Consider the following 23,766-nt stretch of genomic DNA (forward strand, 5'->3'; position numbering starts at 1 on the left):
ATTTTGATTTTATAGCCTTATTTTGTTTAGACTCTTCCAAATAAGGGATGATCCATAGGGGCATATTTATTAAGCTCAGTATGGAGCTTGATGCCCTATGTTTCCGGCGAGCCTGAAGGCTCGCTGGAAACACAAGTTATGAAGCAGCGGTCTAAAGAACGCTGCTCCATAACCTGTCCGCCTGCTCTCAGGCTGCGGACAGAAATCAACCCAATTGAATACGATCAGGTTGATTGACACCACCTGCTAGCGGCCGATTGCCCGCGAATCTGCAGGGAGTGGCATTGCACCAGCAGTTCACAAGAACTGCTGGTGCAATGATAAATGCTGAGTGTGTATGCTGTCGGCATTTATCGATGTGCAGCAGACATGATCCGCTATATCGGATCATGTCCGCTCGCACAAACATAAATATGCCCCATAGCTGTTAGAATTGACCAGTGGTCCTTAAATGGATACTAAACCCAAATTTGTTCTGTTATGATTCAGATAGAGCATGCAATTTTAAGCAACTTTCTAAATTACTCCTATCATCAATTGTTCTTCGTTCTCTTGCTATCTTTATTTGAAAAGCAGGAATGAAAGCTTAGGAGCCGGCTCATTTTTAGTTCAGCACCTGGGTAGCGCTTGCTGATTGGTGTCTAAAATGTAGCCACCAATCAGCAAGCGATATCCAGGGTGCTGAACCTAAAATGGGCCAGCTCCTAAGCTTAGATTCCTGCTTTTTTTCAAATAAAGATACCAAGAGAAAAAAGAAAAATTGATAATAGGAGTAAATTAGAAAGTTGTTTAAAATTGCATGCTGAATCATGAAAGAAAATATTTGGGTTTAGTTTATTTCTAAGGTAGATTGTAAATAATGTCCCCCCCTCTCTCCTTCCATAACATCACCTATTTCAGTCTCTTTATCTCCCTGGGATCACAAGAACAAACCTCAGTCATTAATTTGCACCATGTATATTATGTAATACATTCTTGGCTGCCAACTTTCATTTAAAATGTGACCAGTATGTTTTACAGTGTGTGATTGTCATATTGAGAATCAGGTGTTATGTACTCATGCATCATTTAAACTTATCTTTCCCTTCTTATAATTGACATTTTCAGAGTAGAATGTTCCACACTGCACATAAATTTAAGTCCGCTCTCTGAGTTCTGTGAGGAAGTGATTAATCTTGCAGTACAGGTATAAGTGCCATCAGGCTGCTTTACTTGTGGGAGAACTGGAATATTGCATTTTGCTTTGTCCACAGGAACATAGCCGCCTCCTTTTTCTTTTTGATACCATGTGACTCGCAGATCATCTGGGAAATACTTGGAGCATTTACACTGATACTCAGCTTCTGAACTTCCCAGCATGTGGATTTCTATATCTTCTACTTCTGGTGCTTTAGGACCTGTAAGAGAATAAATACTCAGGTAACAATCTGGCTCTGGAAAGTATCTTTGCAAACAACAAACTAGCTAGGCCTACAACCCCTACTGCTAACTCACAGTAAGCCCTGAATATCTGCTGGTGAGAGCTTAAACTCTGTAGCATTGTTATCTGGGAATGGACATATCAGTTATTATAGATTATAGCCTCAGTAATTTTATGTTGTGCTAACGTTAGAGCACGCATAATATTAAAATATATCACGTCTGTGCTAACTTGTGCATGTATTACAAGTTAAAAGTAAATGCGAAAGTACAAGTGCAAACTACATTTGTGCTTGTGGGGTTAGCGCAACGAATGTTCTTGTGTAAAGGGTTATGGTTATGGATAAATAAAATGTTGCACCAGACACAACATAAATACATTATAATAAATCATTACACTCATATATAAACTTTTTATTATTTCATAGAAATAATTTTTAAAAAATTAGCGCGTCTGAAGACCTCTGGTTAAGTGTAGTGAGTAAAATAAAAAGTTGCACAAAACACAGCATAAATACATTTAAAAATACTGTTACACTCAAAGAAACACTGTCTAATAAAAAGTATTCATATAAACTTTAATAAAAAAGTTATATTGGTTAAAAGGTGTCATGAGATGCAGTACACATCATAGAAGGTACAACGCTATTTTATTGCAGAGCATAGAAGTATAAAGCTTGAACAACACTTCTTAGTAACTGCGACATAGACAATAACAGCTATAAGCCACGCCCCCATCCAGTGACGTCATCTCCCACTCTGATCACATCTTCCCCTTTTTTCAAAGGACAAAGCATACATTTTTTTTAAGAGTACATCAAATAACAAGGTATACAAGAAGCATACAAATATACGCCTAGATTTAGAGTTTTGCGGCCAAAGGGGTGCGTTAGCTACGCATGTTTTTTTTCCCCCACACCTTTTAAACAACGCTGGTATTTAGAGTTCTCAGAAGGGCTGCGTTAGGCTCCAAAAAGGGAGCGTACAGGCATATTTACCGCCACTGCAACTCTCAATACCAGCGTTGCTTACGGACGCGGCCAGCTTCAAAAACGTGCTCGTGCACGATATCACCATAGGATACAATGGGGCAGTTTGAGCTGAAAAAAAAACTAACACCTGCAAAAAAGCAGCGTTCAGCTCCTAACGCAGCCCCATTGTTTCCTATGGGTAAACACTTCCTAAGTCTGCATCTAACACCCTAACATGAACCCTGAGTCTAAACACCCCTAGCCTTACACTTATTAACCCCTAATCTGCCGCCCCCGCTATCGCTGACCCCTGCATATTATTTTTAACCCCTAATCTGCCGCTCCGTACACCCTATTCTAAAATAAAAATTTAACAGCTCTTTTACCTTACCAGCCCTTAAAAGTGCCTTTTGCGGGGCATGCCCCAAAGAAAACAGCTCTTTTGCATTTAAATAAACATACAATACTCCCCCCAACATTATAACCCACCACCCACATACCCCTAATCTAACCCAAACCCCCCTTAAAAAACCTAACACTAAGCCCCTTAAGATCTTCCTACCTTGTCTTCACCACACCGGGTATCACCGATCCGTCCAGAAGAGGGTCCGAAGTCTTCATCCTATCCGGCAAGAAGAGGTCCAGAAGAGGGTCCGAAGTCTTCATCCTATCCGGCAAGAAGAGGAGATCCGGACCGGCAAACATCTTCATCCAAGCGGCATCTTCTATCTTCTTCCATCCGGCGCGGAGCGGGACCATCTTGAAGCAGCCGACGCAGATCCATCCTCTTCTAACGAGGTCCTAAGTCCGAATAAAGGTTCCTTTAAATGACGTCATCCAAGATGGCGTCCCTCGAATTCCGATTGGCTGATAGGATTCTATCAGCCAATCGGAATTAAGGTAGGAAAAATCTGATTGGCTGATTGAATCAGCCAATCAGATTCAAGTTCAATCTGATTGGCTGATCCAATCAGCCAATCAGATTGAGCTCGTATTCTATTGGCTGTTCCGATCGTGGTGAAGACAAGGTAGGAAGATCTTCAGGGGCTTAGTGTTAGGTTTTTTAAGGGAGGTTTGGGTTAGATTATGTGTATGTGGGTGTTGGGTTGTAATGTTGGGGGGGGGTATTGTATGTTTTTTTACAGGCAAAAGAGCTGTTTTCTTTGGGGCATGCCCCGCAAAAGGCCCTTTTAAGGGCTGGTAAGGTAAAAGAGCTGTTAAATTTTTATTTTAAAATAGGGTAGGGCATTTTTTTATTTTGGGGGGCTTTGTTATTTTTTTAGGGGGCTTAGAGTAGGTGTAATTAGTTTAAAATTCTTGTACTCTTTTTTTATTTTTTGTAATTTAGTGTTTTGTTTTTTTGTAATTTAAGGTTTGTTTTTTTTGATAATTTAGTTTAGTTGATTTAATTGTAGATAATTGTAGATAGTTTATTTAATTAATTTATTGATAGTGTAGTTTTAGGTTTAATTGTAACTTAGGTTAGGATTTATTTTACAGGTAATTTTGTAATTATTTTAACTAGGTAGCTATTAAATAGTTATTAACTATTTAATAGCTATTGTACCTGGTTAAAATAAATACAAAGTTGCCTGTAAATTAAATATTAATCCTAAAATAGCTACAATATAATTATTAGTTATATTGTAGCTATATTATGGTTTTTTTTTTACAGGTAAGTATTTAGATTTAAATAGGAATAATTTATTTAATAAGATTTATTTTATTTCGTTAGATTTAAATTATATTTAACTTAGGGGGGTGTTAGGGTTAGGGTTAGACTTAGCTTTAGGGGTTAATACATTTATTAGAGTAGCGGCGAGGTCCGGACGGCAGATTAGGGGTTAATACTTGAAGTTAGGTGTCGGCGATGTTAGGGAGGGCAGATTAGGGGTTAATACTATTTATTATAGGGTTTTTGAGGCGGGAGTGAGGCGGATTAGGGGTTAATACATTTATTATACATTTATTATAGTAGCGGTGAGGTCTGGTCGGCAGATTAGGGGTTAATAATTGTAGGTAGGTAGCAGCGACGTTGGGGGGGGGAGATTAGGGGTTAATAAATATTATGTAGGGGTCGCGATGTTAGGGGCAGCAGATTAGGGGGACATAGGGATAACGTAGGTTGCGGCGGTGTGCGGTCGGCAGATTAGGGGTTAAAAAAATTGAATAGAGTGGCGGCGATGTGGGGGGACCTCGGTTTAGGGGTACATAGGTAGTTTATGGGTGTTAGTGTACTTTAGAGCACAGTAGTTAAGAGCTTTATGAACCGGCGTTAGCCCAGAAAGCTCTTAACTCCTGGCTTTTTTCTGCGGCTGGAGTCTTGTCGTTAGAGTTCTAACGCTCACTTCAGCCAAGACTCTAAATACCGGCGTTAGAAAGATCCCATTGAAAAGATAGGATACGCAATTGACGTAAGGGAATCTGCGGTATGGAAAAGTCGCGGCTGGAAAGTAAGCGTTAGACCCTTACCTACAAGACTCTAAATACCAGCGGTAGCACAAAACCAGCGTTAGGACCCCCTAACGCTGGTTTTGACGGCTAACTCAGAACTCTAAATCTAGGCAATAGTTTTGTTTAGTGTATAACAAATAAAAAGTTAAAGAGAATATATATGAACAACAAGAAATACAATCCTGACTTGAACATCAGGACAGACTACCCTAGTCCACAGTTACCATGGGATTATTCTGCCCAATTTTCTGGGCACTGCTCTAACTAGTGCTAATCCCGATATCGGGCTGGAAGTTGACGTCATTTTACATGATCTGTCCTTTGATACAGAAGAGGGTGATTCAGAGTCTGCTGGAAGCAAATAAGTATCCCCGCTGTAATCTTGCTGAGGGGAAGGCACCCCTCTTAAAACAGGGGATCCCACCAGCAGTGGCTCTGAGGCATCCAGTCCCAAACTACTGGCTGAAGATGACTTCTATTTCGACGTGTGACTGTCCCTCCATTAGTAAGGACTACTGTTAGGGGTTAATGTGAACCTGACTAGCGCCATCTTGTTCTTGGGCGCCATTTTGTCTTTTCGCATCCATTTTGTAATGATTAGACTTTATTATAATGGTTCATTCTGTAGTGAGAAATATATGCTTGTTATTGTATTTTCCTTAGCCGGTTAGCCTTGTAGAAGTTCCATGGCCTTAATCCCAGAAGAATATTATATCAACAAGATGGTCCAGCGACCTTGTTGTCTTCGCAGATGCATGGTTTATCCAATCAGCCAATCAGATTGAGCTCGTATTCTATTGGCTGTTCCGATCGTGGTGAAGACAAGGTAGGAAGATCTTCAGGGGCTTAGTGTTAGGTTTTTTAAGGGAGGTTTGGGTTAGATTATGGGTATGTGGGTGTTGGGTTGTAATGTTGGGGGGGGGTATTGTATGTTTTTTTACAGGCAAAAGAGCTGTTTTCTTTGGGGCATGCCCCGCAAAAGGCCCTTTTAAGGGCTGGTAAGGTAAAAGAGCTGTTAAATTTTTATTTTAGAATAGGCTAGGGCATTTTTTTATTTTGGGGGGCTTTGTTATTTTTTTAGGGGGCTTAGAGTAGGTGTAATTAGTTTAAAATTCTTGTACTCTTTTTTTATTTTTTGTAATTTAGTGTTTTGTTTTTTTGTAATTTAAGGTTTGTTTTTTTTGGTAATTTAGTTTAGTTGATTTAATTGTAGATAATTGTAGATAGTTTATTTAATTAATTTATTGATAGTGTAGTTTTAGGTTTAATTGTAACTTAGGTTAGGATTTATTTTACAGGTAATTTTGTAATTATTTTAACTAGGTAGCTATTAAATAGTTATTAACTATTTAATAGCTATTGTACCTGGTTAAAATAAATACAAAGTTGCCTGTAAATTAAATATTATTCCTAAAATAGCTACAATATAATTATTAGTTATATTGTAGCTATATTATGTTTTTTTTTTACAGGTAAGTATTTAGATTTAAATAGGAATAATTTATTTAATAAGATTTATTTTATTTTGTTAGATTTAAATTATATTTAACTTAGGGGGGTGTTAGGGTTAGGATTAGACTTAGCTTTAGGGGTTAATACATTTATTAGAGTAGCGGCGAGGTCCGGACGGCAGATTAGGGGTTAATACTTGAAGTTAGGTGTCGGCGATGTTAGGGAGGGCAGATTAGGGGTTAATACTATTTATTATAGGGTTTTTGAGGCGGGAGTGAGGCGGATTAGGGGTTAATACATTTATTATACATTTATTATAGTAGCGGTGAGGTCTGGTCGGCAGATTAGGGGTTAATAATTGTAGGTAGGTAGCAGCGACGTTGGGGGGGGAGATTAGGGGTTAATAAATATTATGTAGGGGTCGCGATGTTAGGGGCAGCAGATTAGGGGGACATAGGGATAACGTAGGTTGCGGCGGTGTGCGGTCGGCAGATTAGGGGTTAAAAAAATTTAATAGAGTGGCGGCGATGTGGGGGGACCTCGGTTTAGGGGTACATAGGTAGTTTATGGGTGTTAGTGTACTTTAGAGCACAGTAGTTAAGAGCTTTATGAACCGGCGTTAGCCCAGAAAGCTCTTAACTCCTGGCTTTTTTCTGCGGCTGGAGTCTTGTCGTTAGAGTTCTAACGCTCACTTCAGCCAAGACTCTAAATACCGGCATTAGAAAGATCCCATTGAAAAGATAGGATACGCAATTGACGTAAGGGAATCTGCGGTATGGAAAAGTCGCGGCTGGAAAGTGAGCGTTAGACCCTTACCTACAAGACTCTAAATACCAGCGGTAGCACAAAACCAGCGTTAGGACCCCCTAACGCTGGTTTTGACGGCTAACTCAGAACTCTAAATCTAGGCAATAGTTTTGTTTAGTGTATAACAAATAAAAAGTTAAAGAGAATATATATGAACAACAAGAAATACAATCCTGACTTGAACATCAGGACAGACTACCCTAGTCCATAGTTACCATGGGATTATTCTGCCCAATTTTCTGGGCACTGCTCTAACTAGTGCTAATCCCGATATCGGGCTGGAAGTTGACGTCATTTTACATGATCTGTCCTCTGATACAGAAGAGGGTGATTCAGAGTCTGCTGGAAGCAAATAAGTATCCCCGCTGTAATCTTGCTGAGGGGAAGGCACCCCTCTTAAAACAGGGGATCCCACCAGCAGTGGCTCTGAGGCATCCAGTCCCAAACTACTGGCTGAAGATGACTTCTATTTCGACGTGTGACTGTCCCTCCATTAGTAAGGACTACTGTTAGGGGTTAATGTGAACCTGACTAGCGCCATCTTGTTCTTGGGCGCCATTTTGTCTTTTCGCATCCATTTTGTAATGATTAGACTTTATTATAATGGTTCATTCTGTAGTGAGAAATATATGCTTGTTATTGTATTTTCCTTAGCTGGTTAACCTTGTAGAAGTTCCATGGCCTTAATCCCAGAAGAATATTATATCAACAAGATGGTCCAGCGACCTTGTTGTCTTCGCAGATGCATGGTTTATTATGACTATCAGATATTGTTTATGAGCTAGTGAATTTCCAGAATCACACTGTGTTTAACTGTGTATAACTGTGTAAAATGACGCAGCCATAACGTGTCATCCCCTTAACCCCATATGCTGTTACTGAAGTCTATAAGACATGCTTGCACTGTTAAATAAACATGAATAGCTTTGGATAATTGCTGCGTGGTCTGAATCTGTTCTAAGGAGATCCTTATCAGATAATCTACATCTGCTTCAGGTGGTACAGTGGGCCAGAGTCTTCGGCCTAACCTGACACTCCCCCCCCCTGGGAATAACACCTAACAACTACATAAGACCTTGGTTCTGGAGAGTGTCAAATTACCGTGACAGGCATCTTCCATTTCTTATCATCCAGTTTAACTCTGACATTTTGCCCCACATTCAGCTCCTGCAAAGGCCTCATAGAGTGTTTTCTGTCGTAGAAGAATCGATAACCCCTTTTACCCTCTTCATCCCTCCTAAGGACCTCAACCTGAGGAACAGAGCTGGTTGGCTGGAAGACACCCAGAGAGGGTAAAGTGGTGTGAATTTGACATCCTAGCATCAGCTGAGCTGGGCTAAATCCTGTGGCTTGGATAAGAGTCACCCTATAGGCCAAGAGAGCTAGGTGTAATATTCCACAAACATTAAAATGTTACTTTTCTACTTTTTTACTAGCTAAAATATTGCTAGTTAAAATAATAGGTGTGTTTCCTATTTCTAGCAGTCTAGAGGCAGGCTCAACTCTATACTGCTTGAATATAGGGAAAAGTAATATAGTTTTATGCAAACACATTAACATTGACTTAATGCTAATGTAATCCACACATAAACATAAAGATCAGAAAGAATGAAATATGACTCTTAAGAATGCTAGCTTGAGGAAAAATACATTGCGCATAAAAAATAAAAATTAAAGATTAATCTGAATGGTAATGATAAACCTTAACAAGCATTGACAAAGGATATGAGTGGCAAGAGTTTATGTAAGGTAAGTTCAATATGGCAAGTAAGGATGGTACCTTATGACAATGCAGCTGAGAACTCTGTGCAGGTGGCGTGTGTCTGGCAAACACGGAAGTGTCAGGCAGCAGCTGAGGTGGCGTGTGTCTGGCGATCACGGAAGTGTCAGGCAGCAGCTGAGGTGAAGTCACCGCCAATCAGCTGGAAGTCAGAGCGGAGGAGCATGTGAGGAAATGCTAACCTGAAGTGCTTCTTGCGGCTTCAGAAGTCAGGATCAAAACTTTAGTTGAAGTTATGCAGGAGGGTAAGGCACAGAGTGTTACCTTAGAGAGGATTCTGCTTAAATTACAGAGAGGCTTGACAGAGCAGTATTACCTTCAATACCAAGCAATGATGGTTATGTGGGTGTGCCTTATAAAGGGGAAGGTGAGTGAAAAGGAGGCTAGGATGAATGGCAGTTAAAGGAACAGAGTATGTTACAGAGGGCCCCCTCAAAATGAACCACACCGGGGTTCAAGGATGAGGACGAAGCGGGTTCCTTCGATGAAAGAGGGAAACCAGTCGAGGAGCTGACAAATTAAAAGAAGGTTCCCAAGAGTCTTCCTCCGAAGGGTAGCCCTTCCAGTGCACTAGGTACTGTAAACGACCTGAAACTTTTCTAGAGTCCAGGATACTGTCCACTTCAAACTCATTTTCCGGAGAGATGGGAAGTTGAATAGGAAGTGAGTTTGAACGTACCCTCAATTCTTTATATGGTTTTAAAAGGTTGACATGAAAGGTGGGATGAATTTTGTAAGAATCCGGTAAATCCAGGGTAACAGCATTGGAATTAATAACTGCCTTGACAGGGAAAGGTCCAATATAAAACTTGTTCAACTTCCTAGAAGGCGTTGTGAGGCGAAGGTTTCTAGTGGATAACCAGACTAGGTCGCCTATCATATAATTGGGTGCAGGTCTCCTTCTAAGATCATAATACATTTTTTGTCTGTCTTGGGCGTGTTTAATATTTTCAGCTAATATGGTAAAAGTTTCTGCAATACTGTTTGTTGTGTCGTTCACCACTGGACATTGACTTTCTTGTTGAGGATTGACGTGAAATACCGGGTGATATCCGTAATTTGCGTAGAAAGGGGTGGTTTTAATCGAAGAATGATAAGCATTGTTATGTGCAAATTCCGCGAAGGGCAGTAGAGATGCCCAGTTGTCTTGATTTTGAGTTGTGAAACAGCTGAGGTATTCTTCTAGCCACTGGTTGGTCCTCTCAGATTGGCCATTCGTTTGAGGCTGGTAAGCCGTGCTCAAAGGATTTTCAATGCCTAAGGAAACACAAAGATCTTTCCATAACCGAGAAGTAAATTGGCTACCTCTGTCAGTAGTTATGGAGAGATGGAGTCCATGTAATTTATTACATTATTGATCAACAGGGACGCAGTTTCCATGGAGGTGGGCAATTTATGGTACGGGATGAAATGAGACATTTTAGAGAAAAGGTCTACAACAACCAATATGGTATTGTTATTGTTTGATTTTGGCAATTCAACAATAAAATCAGCCGCTATATGTGTCCAGGGCTTTTCAGGAACTCGAAGGGATAGTAGGTAACCAACTGGTTTGGTTTTTTCATGTTTACAAGTTGTACAAATCTCACATGTCTGTACATATTTTCTAATTTCAGTAATCATGTTTGGCCACCAGTAGGACCTTTTAGTGAGTGCTATTGTCCTTTGAACTCCAGGGTGTCCTGTTAATTGTGAGTCATGCATACTTTTAAGAATTTCTAATCTGAGAGAAGGTGGTACATAGAGTTTTTCGAATTTGTAGAAGAGTCCATCAGTTCCTTTGATTAACAATGTCTTTGGAACAGTTGAGTCCTTTAGTTGTTCCATTTTGACACAGGAGTCATCGTTAAGGGCCAAGCCTAAGTTTTCTTGGAAACAGTCTTCTGGAATTATAGTTCCGTATTGATTTGGAGTATTTGTTTTTTCTGGGAGTCTGGAAAGGATATCAGCTTTGATGTTCTTAGAAGCTGGCCTGTAGTTTATGTTATAATGGAATCTCGAGAAAAATAGACTCCACCTAACTTGTCTGGAAGTTAAAGTGCGGTGGGTCTTCAAATACTGGAGGTTCCTGTGATCGGTGTAGATCTGTATTGGAACTTCAGTACTTTCTAGAAGGTGTCTCCAGTGTTCTAAAGCAGATTTCATTGCCAATAACTCTTTTTCTCCGATATGGTAATTGAGTTCTGAGACAGTCAGAACATGAGAGTAGTAAGCAATAGGGTGTAATGGTTCTTGTGGTGATGGTCACTGAGAGAGAATTGCACCTATTGCATAATGAGAAGCATCCACCTCCAAAACAAATGGAAGTTCCGGGTTTGGATAAATGAGTATAGGGGGTGTTGTAAAACATTTCTTAAGAAATTGGATCACTTGATTAGTCTCATTAGTCCAAAGAAATGGCTTGTTGGCTGGAAGACACCCAGAGAGGGTAAAGTGGTGTGAATCTGACATCCTAGCATCAGCTGAGCTGGGCTAAATCCTGTGGCTTGGATAAGAGTCACCCTATAGGCCAAGAGAGCTAGGTGTAATATTCCACAAACATTAAAATGTTACTTTTCTGCTTTTTTACTAGCTAAAATATTGCTAGTTAAAATAATAGGTGTGTTTCCTATTTCTAGCAGTCTAGAGGCAGGCTCAACTCTATACTGCTTGAATATAGGGAAAAGTAATATAGTTTTATGCAAACACATTAACATTGACTTAATGCTAATGTAATCCACACATAAACATAAAGATCAGAAAGAATGAAATATGACTCTTAAGAATGCTAGCTTGAGGAAAAATACATTGCGCATAAAAAATAAAAATTAAAGATTAATCTGAATAGTAATGATAAACCTTAACAAGCATTGACAAAGGATATGAGTGGCAAGAGTTTATGTAAGGTAAGTTCAATATGGCAAGTAAGGATGGTACCTTATGACAATGCAGCTGAGAACTCTGTGCAGGTGGCGTGTGTCTGGCAAACACGGAAGTGTCAGGCAGCAGCTGAGGTGGCGTGTGTCTGGCGATCACGGAAGTGTCAGGCAGCAGCTGAGGTGAAGTCACCGCCAATCAGCTGGAAGTCAGAGCGGAGGAGCGTCTTCGTAAAGTGTAAGGAAATGCTAACCTGAAGTGCTTCTTGCGGCTTCAGAAGTCAGGATCAAAACTTTAGTTGAAGTTATGCAGGAGGGTAAGGCACAGAGTGTTACCTTAGAGAGGATTCTGCTTAAATTACAGAGAGGCTTGACAGAGCAGTATTACCTTCAATACCAAGCAATGATGGTTATGTGGGTGTGCCTTATAAAGGGGAAGGTGAGTGAAAAGGAGGCTAGGATGAATGGCAGTTAAAGGAACAGAGTATGTTACAGAGGGCCCCCTCAAAATGAACCACACCGGGGTTCAAGGATGAGGACGGAGCAGGTTCCTTCGATGAAAGAGGGAAACCAGTCGAGGAGCTGACAAATTAACAGAAGGTTCCCAAGAGTCTTCCTCTGAAGGGTAGCCCTTCCAGTGCACTAGGTACTGTAAACGACCTGAAACTTTTCTAGAGTCCAGGATACTGTCCACTTCAAACTAATTTTCAGGAGAGATGGGAAGTTGAATAGGAAGTGAGTTTGAACGTACCCTCAATTCTATATATGGTTTTAAAAGGTTGACATGAAAGGTGGGATGAATTTTGTAAGAATCCAGTAAATCCAGGGTAACAGCATTGGAATTAATAACTGTCTTGACAGGGAAAGGTCCAATATAAAACTTGTTCAACTTCCTAGAAGGCGTTGTGAGGCGAAGGTTTCTAGTGGATAACCAGACTAGGTCGCCTATCATATAATTGGGTGCAGGTCTCCTTCTAAGATCATAATACATTTTTTGTCTGTCTTGGGCGTGTTTAATATTTTCAGCTAATATGGTAAAAGTTTCTGCAATACTGTTAATCAATGTCGTTCACCACTGGACATTGACTTTCTTGTTGAGGATTGACGTGAAATACCGGGTGATATCAGTAATTTGCGTAGAAAGGGGTGGTTTTAATCGAAGAATGATAAGCATTGTTATGTGCAAATTCCGCGAAGGGCAGTAGAGATGCCCAGTTGTCTTGATTTTGAGTTGTGAAACAGCTGAGGTATTTTTCTAGCCACTGGTTGGTCCTCTCAGATTGGCCATTCGTTTGAGGCTGGTAAGCCGTGCTCAAACGCCTTTCAATGCCTAAGGAAACACAAAGATCTTTCCATAACAGAGAAGTAAATTGGCTACCTCTGTCAGTAGTTATGGAGAGAGGGAGTCCATGTAATTTATTACATTATTGATCAACAGGGACGCAGTCTCCATGGAGGTGGGCAATTTATGGTACAGGATGAAATGAGACATTTTAGAGAAAAGGTCTACAACAACCAATATGGTATTGTTATTGTTTGATTTTGGCAATTCAACAATAAAATCAGCCGCTATATGTGTCCAGGGCTTTTCAGGAATTGGAAGGGATAGTAGGTAACCAACTGGTTTGGTTTTTTCATGTTTACAAGTTGTACAAATCTCACATGTCTGTACATATTTTCTAATTTCAGTAATCATGTTTGGCCACCAGTAGGACCTTTTAGTGAGTTCTATTGTCCTTTGAACTCCAGGGTGTCCTGTTAATTGTGAGTCATGCATACTTTTAAGAATTTCTAATCTGAGAGAAGGTGGTATATAGAGTTTTTCGAATTTGTAGAAGAGTCCATCAGTTCCTTTGATTAACAATGTCTTTGGAACAGTTGAGTCCTTTAGTTGTTCTATTTTGACACAGGAGTCATCGTTAAAGGCCAAGCCTAAGTTTTCTTGGAAACAGTCTTCTGGAATTATAGTTCCGTATTGATTTGGAGTATTTGGTTTTTCTGGGAGTCTGGAAAGGATATCAGCTTTGATGTTCTTAGAAGCTGGCCTGTAGTTTATGTTATAATGGAATCTCGAGAAAAATAGACTCCACCTAACTTGTCTGGAAGTTAAAGTGCGGTGGGTCTTCAAATACTGGAGGTTCCTGTGATCGGTGTAGATCTGTATTGGAACTTCAGTACTTTCTAGAAGGTGTCTCCAGTGTTCTAAAGCAGATTTCATTGCCAATAACTCTTTTTCTCCGATATGGTAATTGAGTTCGGAGACAGTCAGAACACGAGAGTAGTAAGCAATAGGGTGTAATGGTTCTTGTGGTGATGGTCGCTGAGAGAGAATTGCACCTATTGCATAATGAGAAGCATCCACCTCCAAAACAAATGGAAGTTCCGGGTTTGGATAAATGAGTATAGGGGGTGTTGTAAAACATTTCTTAAGAAATTGGAAGACTTGATTAGTCTCATTAGTCCAAAGAAATGGCTTTTTGGTTTTTGTTAATTCTGTGAGGGGTTTAGCAATGTTAGCGAAATTCTTTATAAATTTTCGGTAGAAATTAAAAAAACTAAGGAATTTCTGTACATCTCTTTTTGTTTTGGGTATGGTCCAATTCAATATGGTTAAGACTTTGTCAGTTTCCATGGATATGCCATGAGGAGTTATGTGATATCCTAAAAATGTGATATCTTGTGTGTGAAAAATGCATTTTTCCAGTTTGACATATAAGTGGTGTGCCTGTAGTCTGGAGAGGACAGCTCTAACTTGTTTTATGTGTTCTTGAGTATTAGATGAATAAATAAGAATATCATCCAAGTAAATAACCATGGATGTGTCTAGTAAATCTCTGAATATGTCGTTTATAAACCTTTGAAAGGTTGCGGGGGCATTACATAGCCCGAACGGCATGACCGTGTATTCATACAATCCATAGCGGGTTCTGAATGCGGTGAGCCATTCATCACCAGGTCTTATGCGTATGAGATTGTATGCTCCCCTCAAGTCCAATTTAGTAAAGATGGTAGCCCCTTTTAACCTTTCAATAAGCTCTGGGATGAGGGGGAGGGGATACCTATTTTTTATGGTTCTCTTGTTCAACTCCCTGTAATCCACAATAGGGCGCAGTGTATGATCTTTGTTTCTTACAAAAAATATCCCTGCACCTGCAGGTGAAGTGGAGGGTCTTATAAACCCTTTTTGAAGGTTCTCATTAATGTATTTTTTGAGATCTACTAGTTCAGCTTCAGATAATGGGAATATGTGGCCGTATGGAATATCAGACCCGGGTATTAAGTCTATCGGACAATCGTACAGCCTGTGTGAAGGTAGGGTTTCTGCCTCCTTTTTGCTAAAAACCTGTTCAAAATCTAAGTATTCTAAGGGTATCTTAGATTCTGTAACTGCTAAGAGTGGAGTATGTGGAAAACAGGTGGTTTTACAATAAGTAGATATAAAATTTACTTTGTTTTCAACCCAATGAATAGTTGGTTGATGTACCCTTAACCATTGCAAGCCCAAGACAATAGAGAAAATGGGTGAGGGTAACACATCAAATGTATTCATGATGTTGATTGTGTGTTGTCATTAATAGTGGTATTGTTTGGTGTGTGATGGGACCGGAAACCAATTGTTGTCCATCAATGAGACGCACCATGACAGGTTTAATTTTTTTAATCAGTGAAATTTTATTTAATTTTACAAGTGCTAAATCAATATAAGAGGAGTATGCCCCAGAATCGATCACTGCTTCACAGCGGTGGCGGTGGTGGTCCCACTGCAGAGAAATGGGAATTAAACATTTCGTTAATTGAGAGTTAGATAATGATATAGTAACCTCAATGTTTTTTAGCTTACCCCTTTTTGTTCTTTTAAGTAGTGGACAGGTGGAAACCTTGTGTTCATTGGAGGCACAATACAAGCAAAGGTGATTTGCTTTACGTTGTTTTTTTTCTTCGGGGGTCAATGGTCCCCTGATAGTTGCTATATCCATGGGTTCATCTGAGACTTTTACGTGCTGTGGTGTTGTTTTCATATCTGAGTATCTGGGGTTTGTGTCATGGGAATACTTCTCCTGTTTTCTTTCTCTTATTCTATGGTCAATTTTGATACTAAGCTGCATTGAAGCATCTAATTCATCTGGCAGGTCAAGTCTGGCAAATTCATCTTTAATGGCTTCTGATAAGCCTAACCTAAATTGGCTCCTAAGAGAGACTTGATTCCAACCTGAATCCATTTGCCATACCTTGAACTCAGAGATGTTATCCTCAACAGGTTTTTTGTTTTGCTTTAAATTTCTGAGTTTATTTTCTGCTGTGTGTTGTCTATGGGGGTCTTCGTAAAGAAACAACAGGGCAGTGATAAAGTTATCTAATTAATTTAATATAGGATTATTTTGTTCATATAGTGAATCTGCCCATGCTCTGGGTTCTCCCCTCAAATAGGATATTATAGTTAAAACCTTAATTTTATCTTTGGGGAAGGTATTTGGTTTTAGGGTGATAAAGTACAAGCATTAATGAACTGCCTAAAATGTTTCCTATCACCACTAAACTTATCTGGGGGGCATACAGGTGGTTCTGGGTGTGAGTCACTGTGAGGTGGATTGGAACTAATCCCTTCTTTAATTATGCTTCTTAAAGTTTGGTTTTCCACCTGTAGTTCTCTTAATCCCAGATTCAGCTGATCCACCTTTTGTCCAAGTGTGGCAACATAATTTGAGAGTTCCAAAGGATCCATTTTACCCATTAAATCTTTTCTGGCTTGGTATTCTGTAATATTCGACAAACATTAAAATGTTACTTTTCTGCTTTTTTACTAGCTAAAATATTGCTAGTTAAAATAATAGGTGTGCTTCCTATTTCTATTTCTCCCCACATTCAGCTCCTGCAAGGGCCTCACAGAGTGTTTTCTGTCGTAGAAGAATCGATAACCCCTTTTAGCCTCTTCATCCCTCCTAAGGACCTCAACCCGAGGAACAGAGCTGGTTGGCTGGAAGACACCCAGAGAGGGTAAAGTGGTGTGAATCTGACATCCTAGCATCAGCTGAGCTGGGCTAAAACCTGTGGCTTGGATAAGAGTCACCCTATAGGCCAAGAGAGCTAGGTGTAATATTCCACAAACATTAAAATGTTACTTTTCTGCTTTTTTACTAGCTAAAATATTGCTAGTTAAAATAATAGGTGTGTTTCCTATTTCTAGCAGTCTAGAGGCAGGCTCAACTCTATACTGCTTGAATATAGGGAAAAGTAATATAGTTTTATGCAAACACATTAACATTGACTTAATGCTAATGTAATCCACACATAAACATAAAGATCAGAAAGAATGAAATATGACTCTTAAGAATGCTAGCTTGAGGAAAAATACATTGCGCATAAAAAATAAAAATTAAAGATTAATCTGAATGGTAATGATAAACCTTAACAAGCTTTGACAAAGGATATGAGTGGCAAGAGTTTATGTAAGGTAAGTTCAATATGGCAAGTAAGGATGGTACCTTATGACAATGCAGCTGAGAACTCTGTGCAGGTGGCGTGTGTCTGGCGAACACGGAAGTGTCAGGCAGCAGCTGAGGTGGCGTGTGTCTGGCGATCATGGAAGTGTCAGGCAGCAGCTGAGGTGAAGTCACCGCCAATCAGCTGGAAGTCAGAGCGGAGCAGCGTCTTCGTAAAGTGTGAGGAAATGCTGAGCTGAAGTGTGGCTTCAGAAGTCAGGATCAAAACTTTAGTTGAAGTTATGCAGGAGGGTAAGGCACAGAGTGTTACCTTAGAGAGGATTCTGCTTAAATTACAGAGAGGCTTGACAGAGCAGTATTACCTTCAATACCAAGCAATGATGGTTATGTGGGTGTGCCTTATAAAGGGGAAGGTGAGTGAAAAGGAGGCTAGGATGAATGGCAGTTAAAGGAACAGAGTATGTTACACTAGGTACGGCTCAGATTGCTTCAAAATGAACTTTGTTGTTTGAACTGCCCTTTCAGCCATTCCATTGGCCTGCGGGTAATGTGGACTTGACGTAGAATGGACAAAATCATATTCACTGCTGAAGGAACTGAACTCCATCGAAGCAAACTGCATTCCGTTATCACTCACTAAATACATTGGTATGCCCCATCGGGCGAACAAGCTCTTCAGACGAGTGATAACGGCTTGACTGGTGATCTCATTTAAGGGTGCAATCTCCAAATACCTGGAATAGTAGTCAATCATGACTAGGTACTTTTTCCCGTGCAGTTCGCACAAATCAGCAGCTATTTTCTGCCATGGGCCTGCAGGCAGCAGAGTAGAAATCAAGGGGTCCCTTCTCTGAGTAGGCCGGCGTTCCCGGCAAAAGGCACATTTTGACACGTGACTTGCAATGCTAGAACTGATCTCAGGCCACCATACTGCCGTAGCTGCCCTTTCTCTGCACTTTGTAATGCCCAAGTGGCCATCATGAATCCTGCTTAACATCTCCTGCCGCATGCTAACAGGAATAACAATGCGGTCCTGGAACAGCACCAACCCATCCAGCTCCATGAGCTGCAACCTCTCTGACTGGTAAGAACTTGAAGATATCCAGGCTGCCCGGCTCTCGGGCCAACCTTCTTTTATGTACTTAATAACTTCTTGAAGGTCTGTATCTAAACGGGTCTCCTTTCTTATTTGCTCTAGCTTCCCTGACAAAATTGATTTGAATACAAGAACTGAATCTGCATACACTTTTACATCTGATTCCGTTGAAGATTCTTCAGCAGCAGCCAGCGGAAGCCTGGATAGTGTATCTGCCACAACCAGTTGTTTCCCAGGCACATGCACTGCTTGAACGTTGAACCTGAGCAGCCTCATCAGAAGTCTCTGGCATCTTAGGGGTCTTTTGTCAATATCATAGGAATTGTCTCTGGCATATTAGGGGTCTTTTGTCAATATCATAGGAATTGATTAGAGGGACTAGCGGTTTATGATCAGTCTCCAGACCTACTAGGTGGCGCTGGAAGCGCGCACAGGCCCAAACTGCAGCCAGGCACTCTTTTTCAATTTGGGTGTATTTTGACTCAGCAGCCATCAGTTTACGGGAACAATAGGCGATGGGCTGTATTTTGTTCTCATTCAGCTGCAGGAGGGCAGCCCCTAGCCTATAACTGCTCGCATCAGCGCTAACCACAGTCTTTTTAGAAGGGTCATAGAACCCTAATACTGGGGCAGACCCCAGCAAGGACTTGACCAGTACAAAAGCTTCTTCCTGTGAAGGACCCCAGACCCAGGCAACAAGTTTTTTTTTATTTTTTACTTTTCATATGTATCACATTTGATTGTTTTCATTGAGTTTGTTTATGTTTTACGAATTATGAGCTATGAGCTATTTGATCTATTTAAATGTAATATTATATGTTTTTATTGTATCTATGAATTTTTACATTTTGAATTTTTAATAGTCGTGATTACCCCTTTTTAAAAAAAAAAATTTTATTATCCTCATTTTTAAGCACTTTATATATATTTGTTATATATCTTTTCTGTGGTCATTTCATGACATATTTATAAGGGGTTTAAGTATCAGTTATTTTCTTTATTTCCTATCTGTGCGCCTTTTGCCATTCTTTTCTCTCACATTTTTATTTAACTGTGAACCATAGGATTTTAAAAGCGGGGAGTCTGGGACCCTTAATCTTCTTTTGTTTGGGTATAGGGCGGCATTTTTAGGAGTATAGCATATTATACCAATTGATCTCAGGGTATGTACTTAGCGCTGATATACTTTCCTCTTCTCACCCATATGTATTTATATGTGTATATATGTATTTAAAGACATATATACACTACATATGTACATATCTATAGACATATATAAGGGCATTAGAGCACTTTGCCATTAAGTAGATGAAAACATGTAAAATCATATTTATTCAATATTCATAAAGGTTATAATTATGTATTTACTGTAAATATTTCACATGCCAATGTTCTGCACATAGCAAAATATGTTCTATGTATTCCTAAATAGATAATCATATATATATATATATATATATATATATATATATATATATATATATATATATATTGCACCAAAAAAACATCAGATATATGTATAAATATGTATTAATAAATAAATAGAACATATTTTGTTATGTGCAGAACATTTGAATGTAAAATATTCAAGTTTTTATGTTGGGTTAGCGCAAATGAGAATATGCGATCGTGTTTGCTTGACTTCCATGGGGCATGCTGTATTCTAAGTTTGGATTTTTGCGCTCGTTGGTATATATGTATATATATGTGTGTGTGTGTGTGTATTTATGCGTTGATATGTGTCGACACCGGGTTGCCACAAACCTTTGTAAAAAAAACAATATCTGCGAAACGCAATAAAGTTAAGCACAATAAGAAGGAGCTATGCCTGTACCTATACATATTTTTATATATATATATATATATAAAACATAATTTATGTTTACCTGATAAATTATTTTCTTTCTAGGCAGTCCACAAATTAATTCATTACCTATGGGAAATATTTCACCTGGCCACAAGGAGGAGGCAAAGACAACCCAACAAAGCATTCAATATCCCTCCCATTTCCCCTACCCTCTGAGTAGTTCAAGCTGAAGATAAGGAAAAGTAGAGGGATAAAAAGGGGTACCGAGGTGCCAGAAAATTCCCGCCACTACAAAAATGTCAGGGCAGGTTTGTTGACTCTCAAAAATGTATGTTTTCTTTCTAATGACAGTGAGAGTCCACAAATTAATTAATTACCTATGGGAAATGAACATCCAAGCTGCAGAGGACCCAAAATGAATAGGGAGGGAAAGGTAGGGAAGGCAGTACTAAGAACTAGGCACCATCGCTTGAAGAACCTTTCTCCCAAAAGATGCCTCAGCTGAGACAAAAACATCAAATTTGTAAAAAATTGTGAACGTAGCAGCCTTATATATCTGTTCAATTGAAGCCTCATACTTGAAGGCCCAGGAAGAAGACACCGCACGGGGAGAGTGTGCCGTAAATCGAGATGGAGGCTGCTGGCGCTATTCAACATATTCAACATAACATTTCTTAGGGAACCATTTCTTTTAAACCTAGTGAGCATTTTTTGTTTTCCTATTTTCATTCCTGTAATAATTTATACCTGTAGGTTGTTTGATATTCTTCTCAGTACAATCTCCTCCTGATGCAAATGTGTCACTGGTCTGAGATCTTTCTGCTAATAAAGGTTCTCCTGACTTATCTGGTCTGGGGCATCTTTCTATTCTTCCCATATTTTCTTGTGTGACAATGTCTCCTGGTACGGCTATTGTTTTGTTTGGTGTCACAGCTTTTCCTGTTACATCTGCAAAATAGGTACCATGGTTAATAAGTTAAATCAATTAATTATCAAAAATGCATAATCTCTAATGACTTCAGGTGATAACAATTAATTTAAATAATTTGCTGCCAAATATAAGTTGTCATAAGAGAAATATATATTACAAATGACTTGAAATGCAAAGCAACGCTAAAGCATACTGTAACTATGAAATAGAAATTGAACAGAATATATAAAAAAACATCACAATTTAAATAGTCTTAAAGGGATAGTCTGGTCAAAATTAAACTTACATGATTCAGATAGGGCATGCAATTTTAAACAATTTACTTTTATCATCAAATTTACTTTGTTCTCTTGGTATTCTTTGATGAAAGCTAAATCTAGGTAGGCTCATATGCTAATTTCTAAGCCCTTTAAGGCCGCCTTTTATATCAGTGCATTTTGACAGTTTTTCACAAATAGACAACACTAGTTCATGTGTGTCATATAGATACCATTATGCTCACTCCTGTGGAGTTATTTATGAGTCAGCACTGATTGGCTAAATTCTAAGTTTGTCAAAAGAACTGAGATAGGGGGCCAGGCTGCAGAGGCTTAGATACAAGGTAATCACAGTTGTAAAAAGTGTATTAATATATCACTGTTGGTTATGTAAAACTGGGGAATAGGTAATAAAGGGATTATCTATCTTTTTAAACAATACAATCTGGAGTAGACTGTCCCTTTAAGGACAAAATGTCAAAAATGGCATAAGAACCTAAGCACAGCTAAGGGGGTAAGTAGGGCAGCAATTAGCAGCATGTATAAATATATATGTATATAAGCATATATATTTATACACAGTTCCCATACACCGCAATGTAAAGGCACTTTTCAGTGCCATTTCTATTCTAACAGCCGACTCCCACCAACTTTACCCCCAAAATACTGCCTACTGAAGTTATTTAATTAAAAAATATCACCGAGATTACGAGTCTTGCGTTAGCCTTAAAAAGCAGCGTTGAGAGGTCCCAACGCTGCTTTATAACGGCCGCTGGTATTACGAGTCTGACAAGTACAGGTGTACCGCTCACTTTTTTTCTGTGACTCGAGCATACCGCAAATCCCCTTAAGTAAATTGCGTATCCTATCTTTTCAATGGGATTTTCTTAACGCCGCTATTACGAGTCTTGGAAAAAGTGAGCGGTACACCCTCTCCTGTCAAGACTCCTACCGCATTTAAAAGTCAGTAGTTAAGAGTTTTATGGGCTAAAGCCGTAACATAAAACTCTTAACTAAAGTGCTAAAAAGTACACTAACACCCATAAACTACCTATTAACCCCTAAACCGAGGCCCCCCCACATCGCAAACACTATAATAAAATGTTTTAACCCCTAATCTGCCGACCGGACATCGCCACCACTTAAATAACTATTTAATAACTATTGTACCTAGTTAAAATAAATACAATGTTGCCTGTTAAATAAAAATACATCCTAAAATATCTACAATGTAATTATTAGTTAATATTGTAGCTGTATTAGGGTTTATTTTATAGGTAAGTATTTAGTTTTAAATAGGAATAATGTAGTTAATAATAGTAATTTTATTTAGATTTATTTAAATTATACTTAAGTTAGGGGGGTTAGGTTTAGGGATAGACTTAGATTTAGGGGTTAATAACTTTATTATAGTGGCGGCGACGTTGGGGGCGGCAGATTAGGGGTTAATAATTGTAGGGAGGTTGCGGCGACGTTGGGGGGGGAAGATTAGGGGTTAATAAATATAATGTAGGTGTCGGTGATGTTAGGGGCAGCAGATTAGGGGTTCATAGGTATAATGTAGGTGGCGGCGGTGTCTGGAGCGGCAGATTAGGGGTTAATAGTATAATGCAGGTGGCGACGATGTTGGGGGTGGCAGATTAGGGGTTAATAAGTGTAAGATTAGGGGTGTTTAGACTTGGGTTCATGTTAGGGTGTTAGGTGTAGACATAATTTTTTTTTCCCCATAGGAATCAATGGGGCTGCGTTAGGAGCTGAACGCTGCTTTTTTGCAGGTGTTAGGTTTTTTTTCAGCCATCTCAGCCCTATTGTTTCCTATGGGGAAATCGTGCACGAGCATGTTTAGCCAGCTCACCGCTGACTTAAGCAGTGCTGGTATTGAGGTGAGATGTGGAGCTAAATTTTGGTCTCCGCTCACTTTTCTGAGGCTAACGCCGGCTTGCAGAAAACTCGTAATACCAGTGCTGTCTTAAGTGAGCAGTGAGAAAAAAAGGCTTGTTAGCACCGCAAGTCTTACCGACAAAAACTCGTAATCTAGCCGTAAAAATGGTAAAATTTTATGTTTTAATAAAATACACTATGCTGTATTTGGGGGGCATTTGGGGCGTAATTAAAAAATTAACCAGAGATCTGATCTCTGGATAATTTTATAAGCGCTTATTGCTACCTTGAGCTGACGGTAGCAATAACCAGCCACTTGTAATGACTGGTTATTTATCGCGTGCCCTGCAAATGGACAAATATATATAAAAATGTGTGTGTGTTTGTGCTTTTGAGTGTGCACTCTAATACAATAGGATGCACAGCCTATGGTGATTAATATATGTTACTACTGGACCCCTTACCTGGATCTATTTCATCTGACTTGTTCAGGACAGACAGCGCCTCTTCATCTGACTGACCTGTAAAGTAACGCAGCAGATACAGCTGTTAATCACAATATTTTGATCATTGGGAGCGTACTAATCTATGATATTCAACTAACTTTTTGGGGTG

The 23,766-nt window shown here is 39.4% G+C and overlaps 1 protein-coding gene across 1 annotated transcript in view; it reads right to left on the bottom strand.

Annotated features, from left to right (window-relative positions):
- Positions 1–941: 941 nt before the first annotated feature.
- Positions 942–23,766, bottom strand: part of LOC128641703 (uncharacterized) — a 103,613-nt gene continuing 80,788 nt past the window's right edge. The window contains exons 7-9 of the mRNA XM_053694234.1: positions 23,616–23,672; positions 20,830–21,030; positions 942–1,397 (exon numbers count right to left, since the gene is read on the bottom strand). Coding sequence (XP_053550209.1) covers positions 1,075–1,397; positions 20,830–21,030; positions 23,616–23,672 — 581 coding nt within the window. The 3' untranslated portion in view covers positions 942–1,074. The remainder of the gene's footprint in view (positions 1,398–20,829; positions 21,031–23,615; positions 23,673–23,766) is intronic.

Source organism: Bombina bombina, chromosome 11 (assembly GCF_027579735.1).
Source record: "Bombina bombina isolate aBomBom1 chromosome 11, aBomBom1.pri, whole genome shotgun sequence".
In the NCBI taxonomy this organism is placed as follows: Eukaryota; Metazoa; Chordata; class Amphibia; order Anura; family Bombinatoridae; genus Bombina; species Bombina bombina.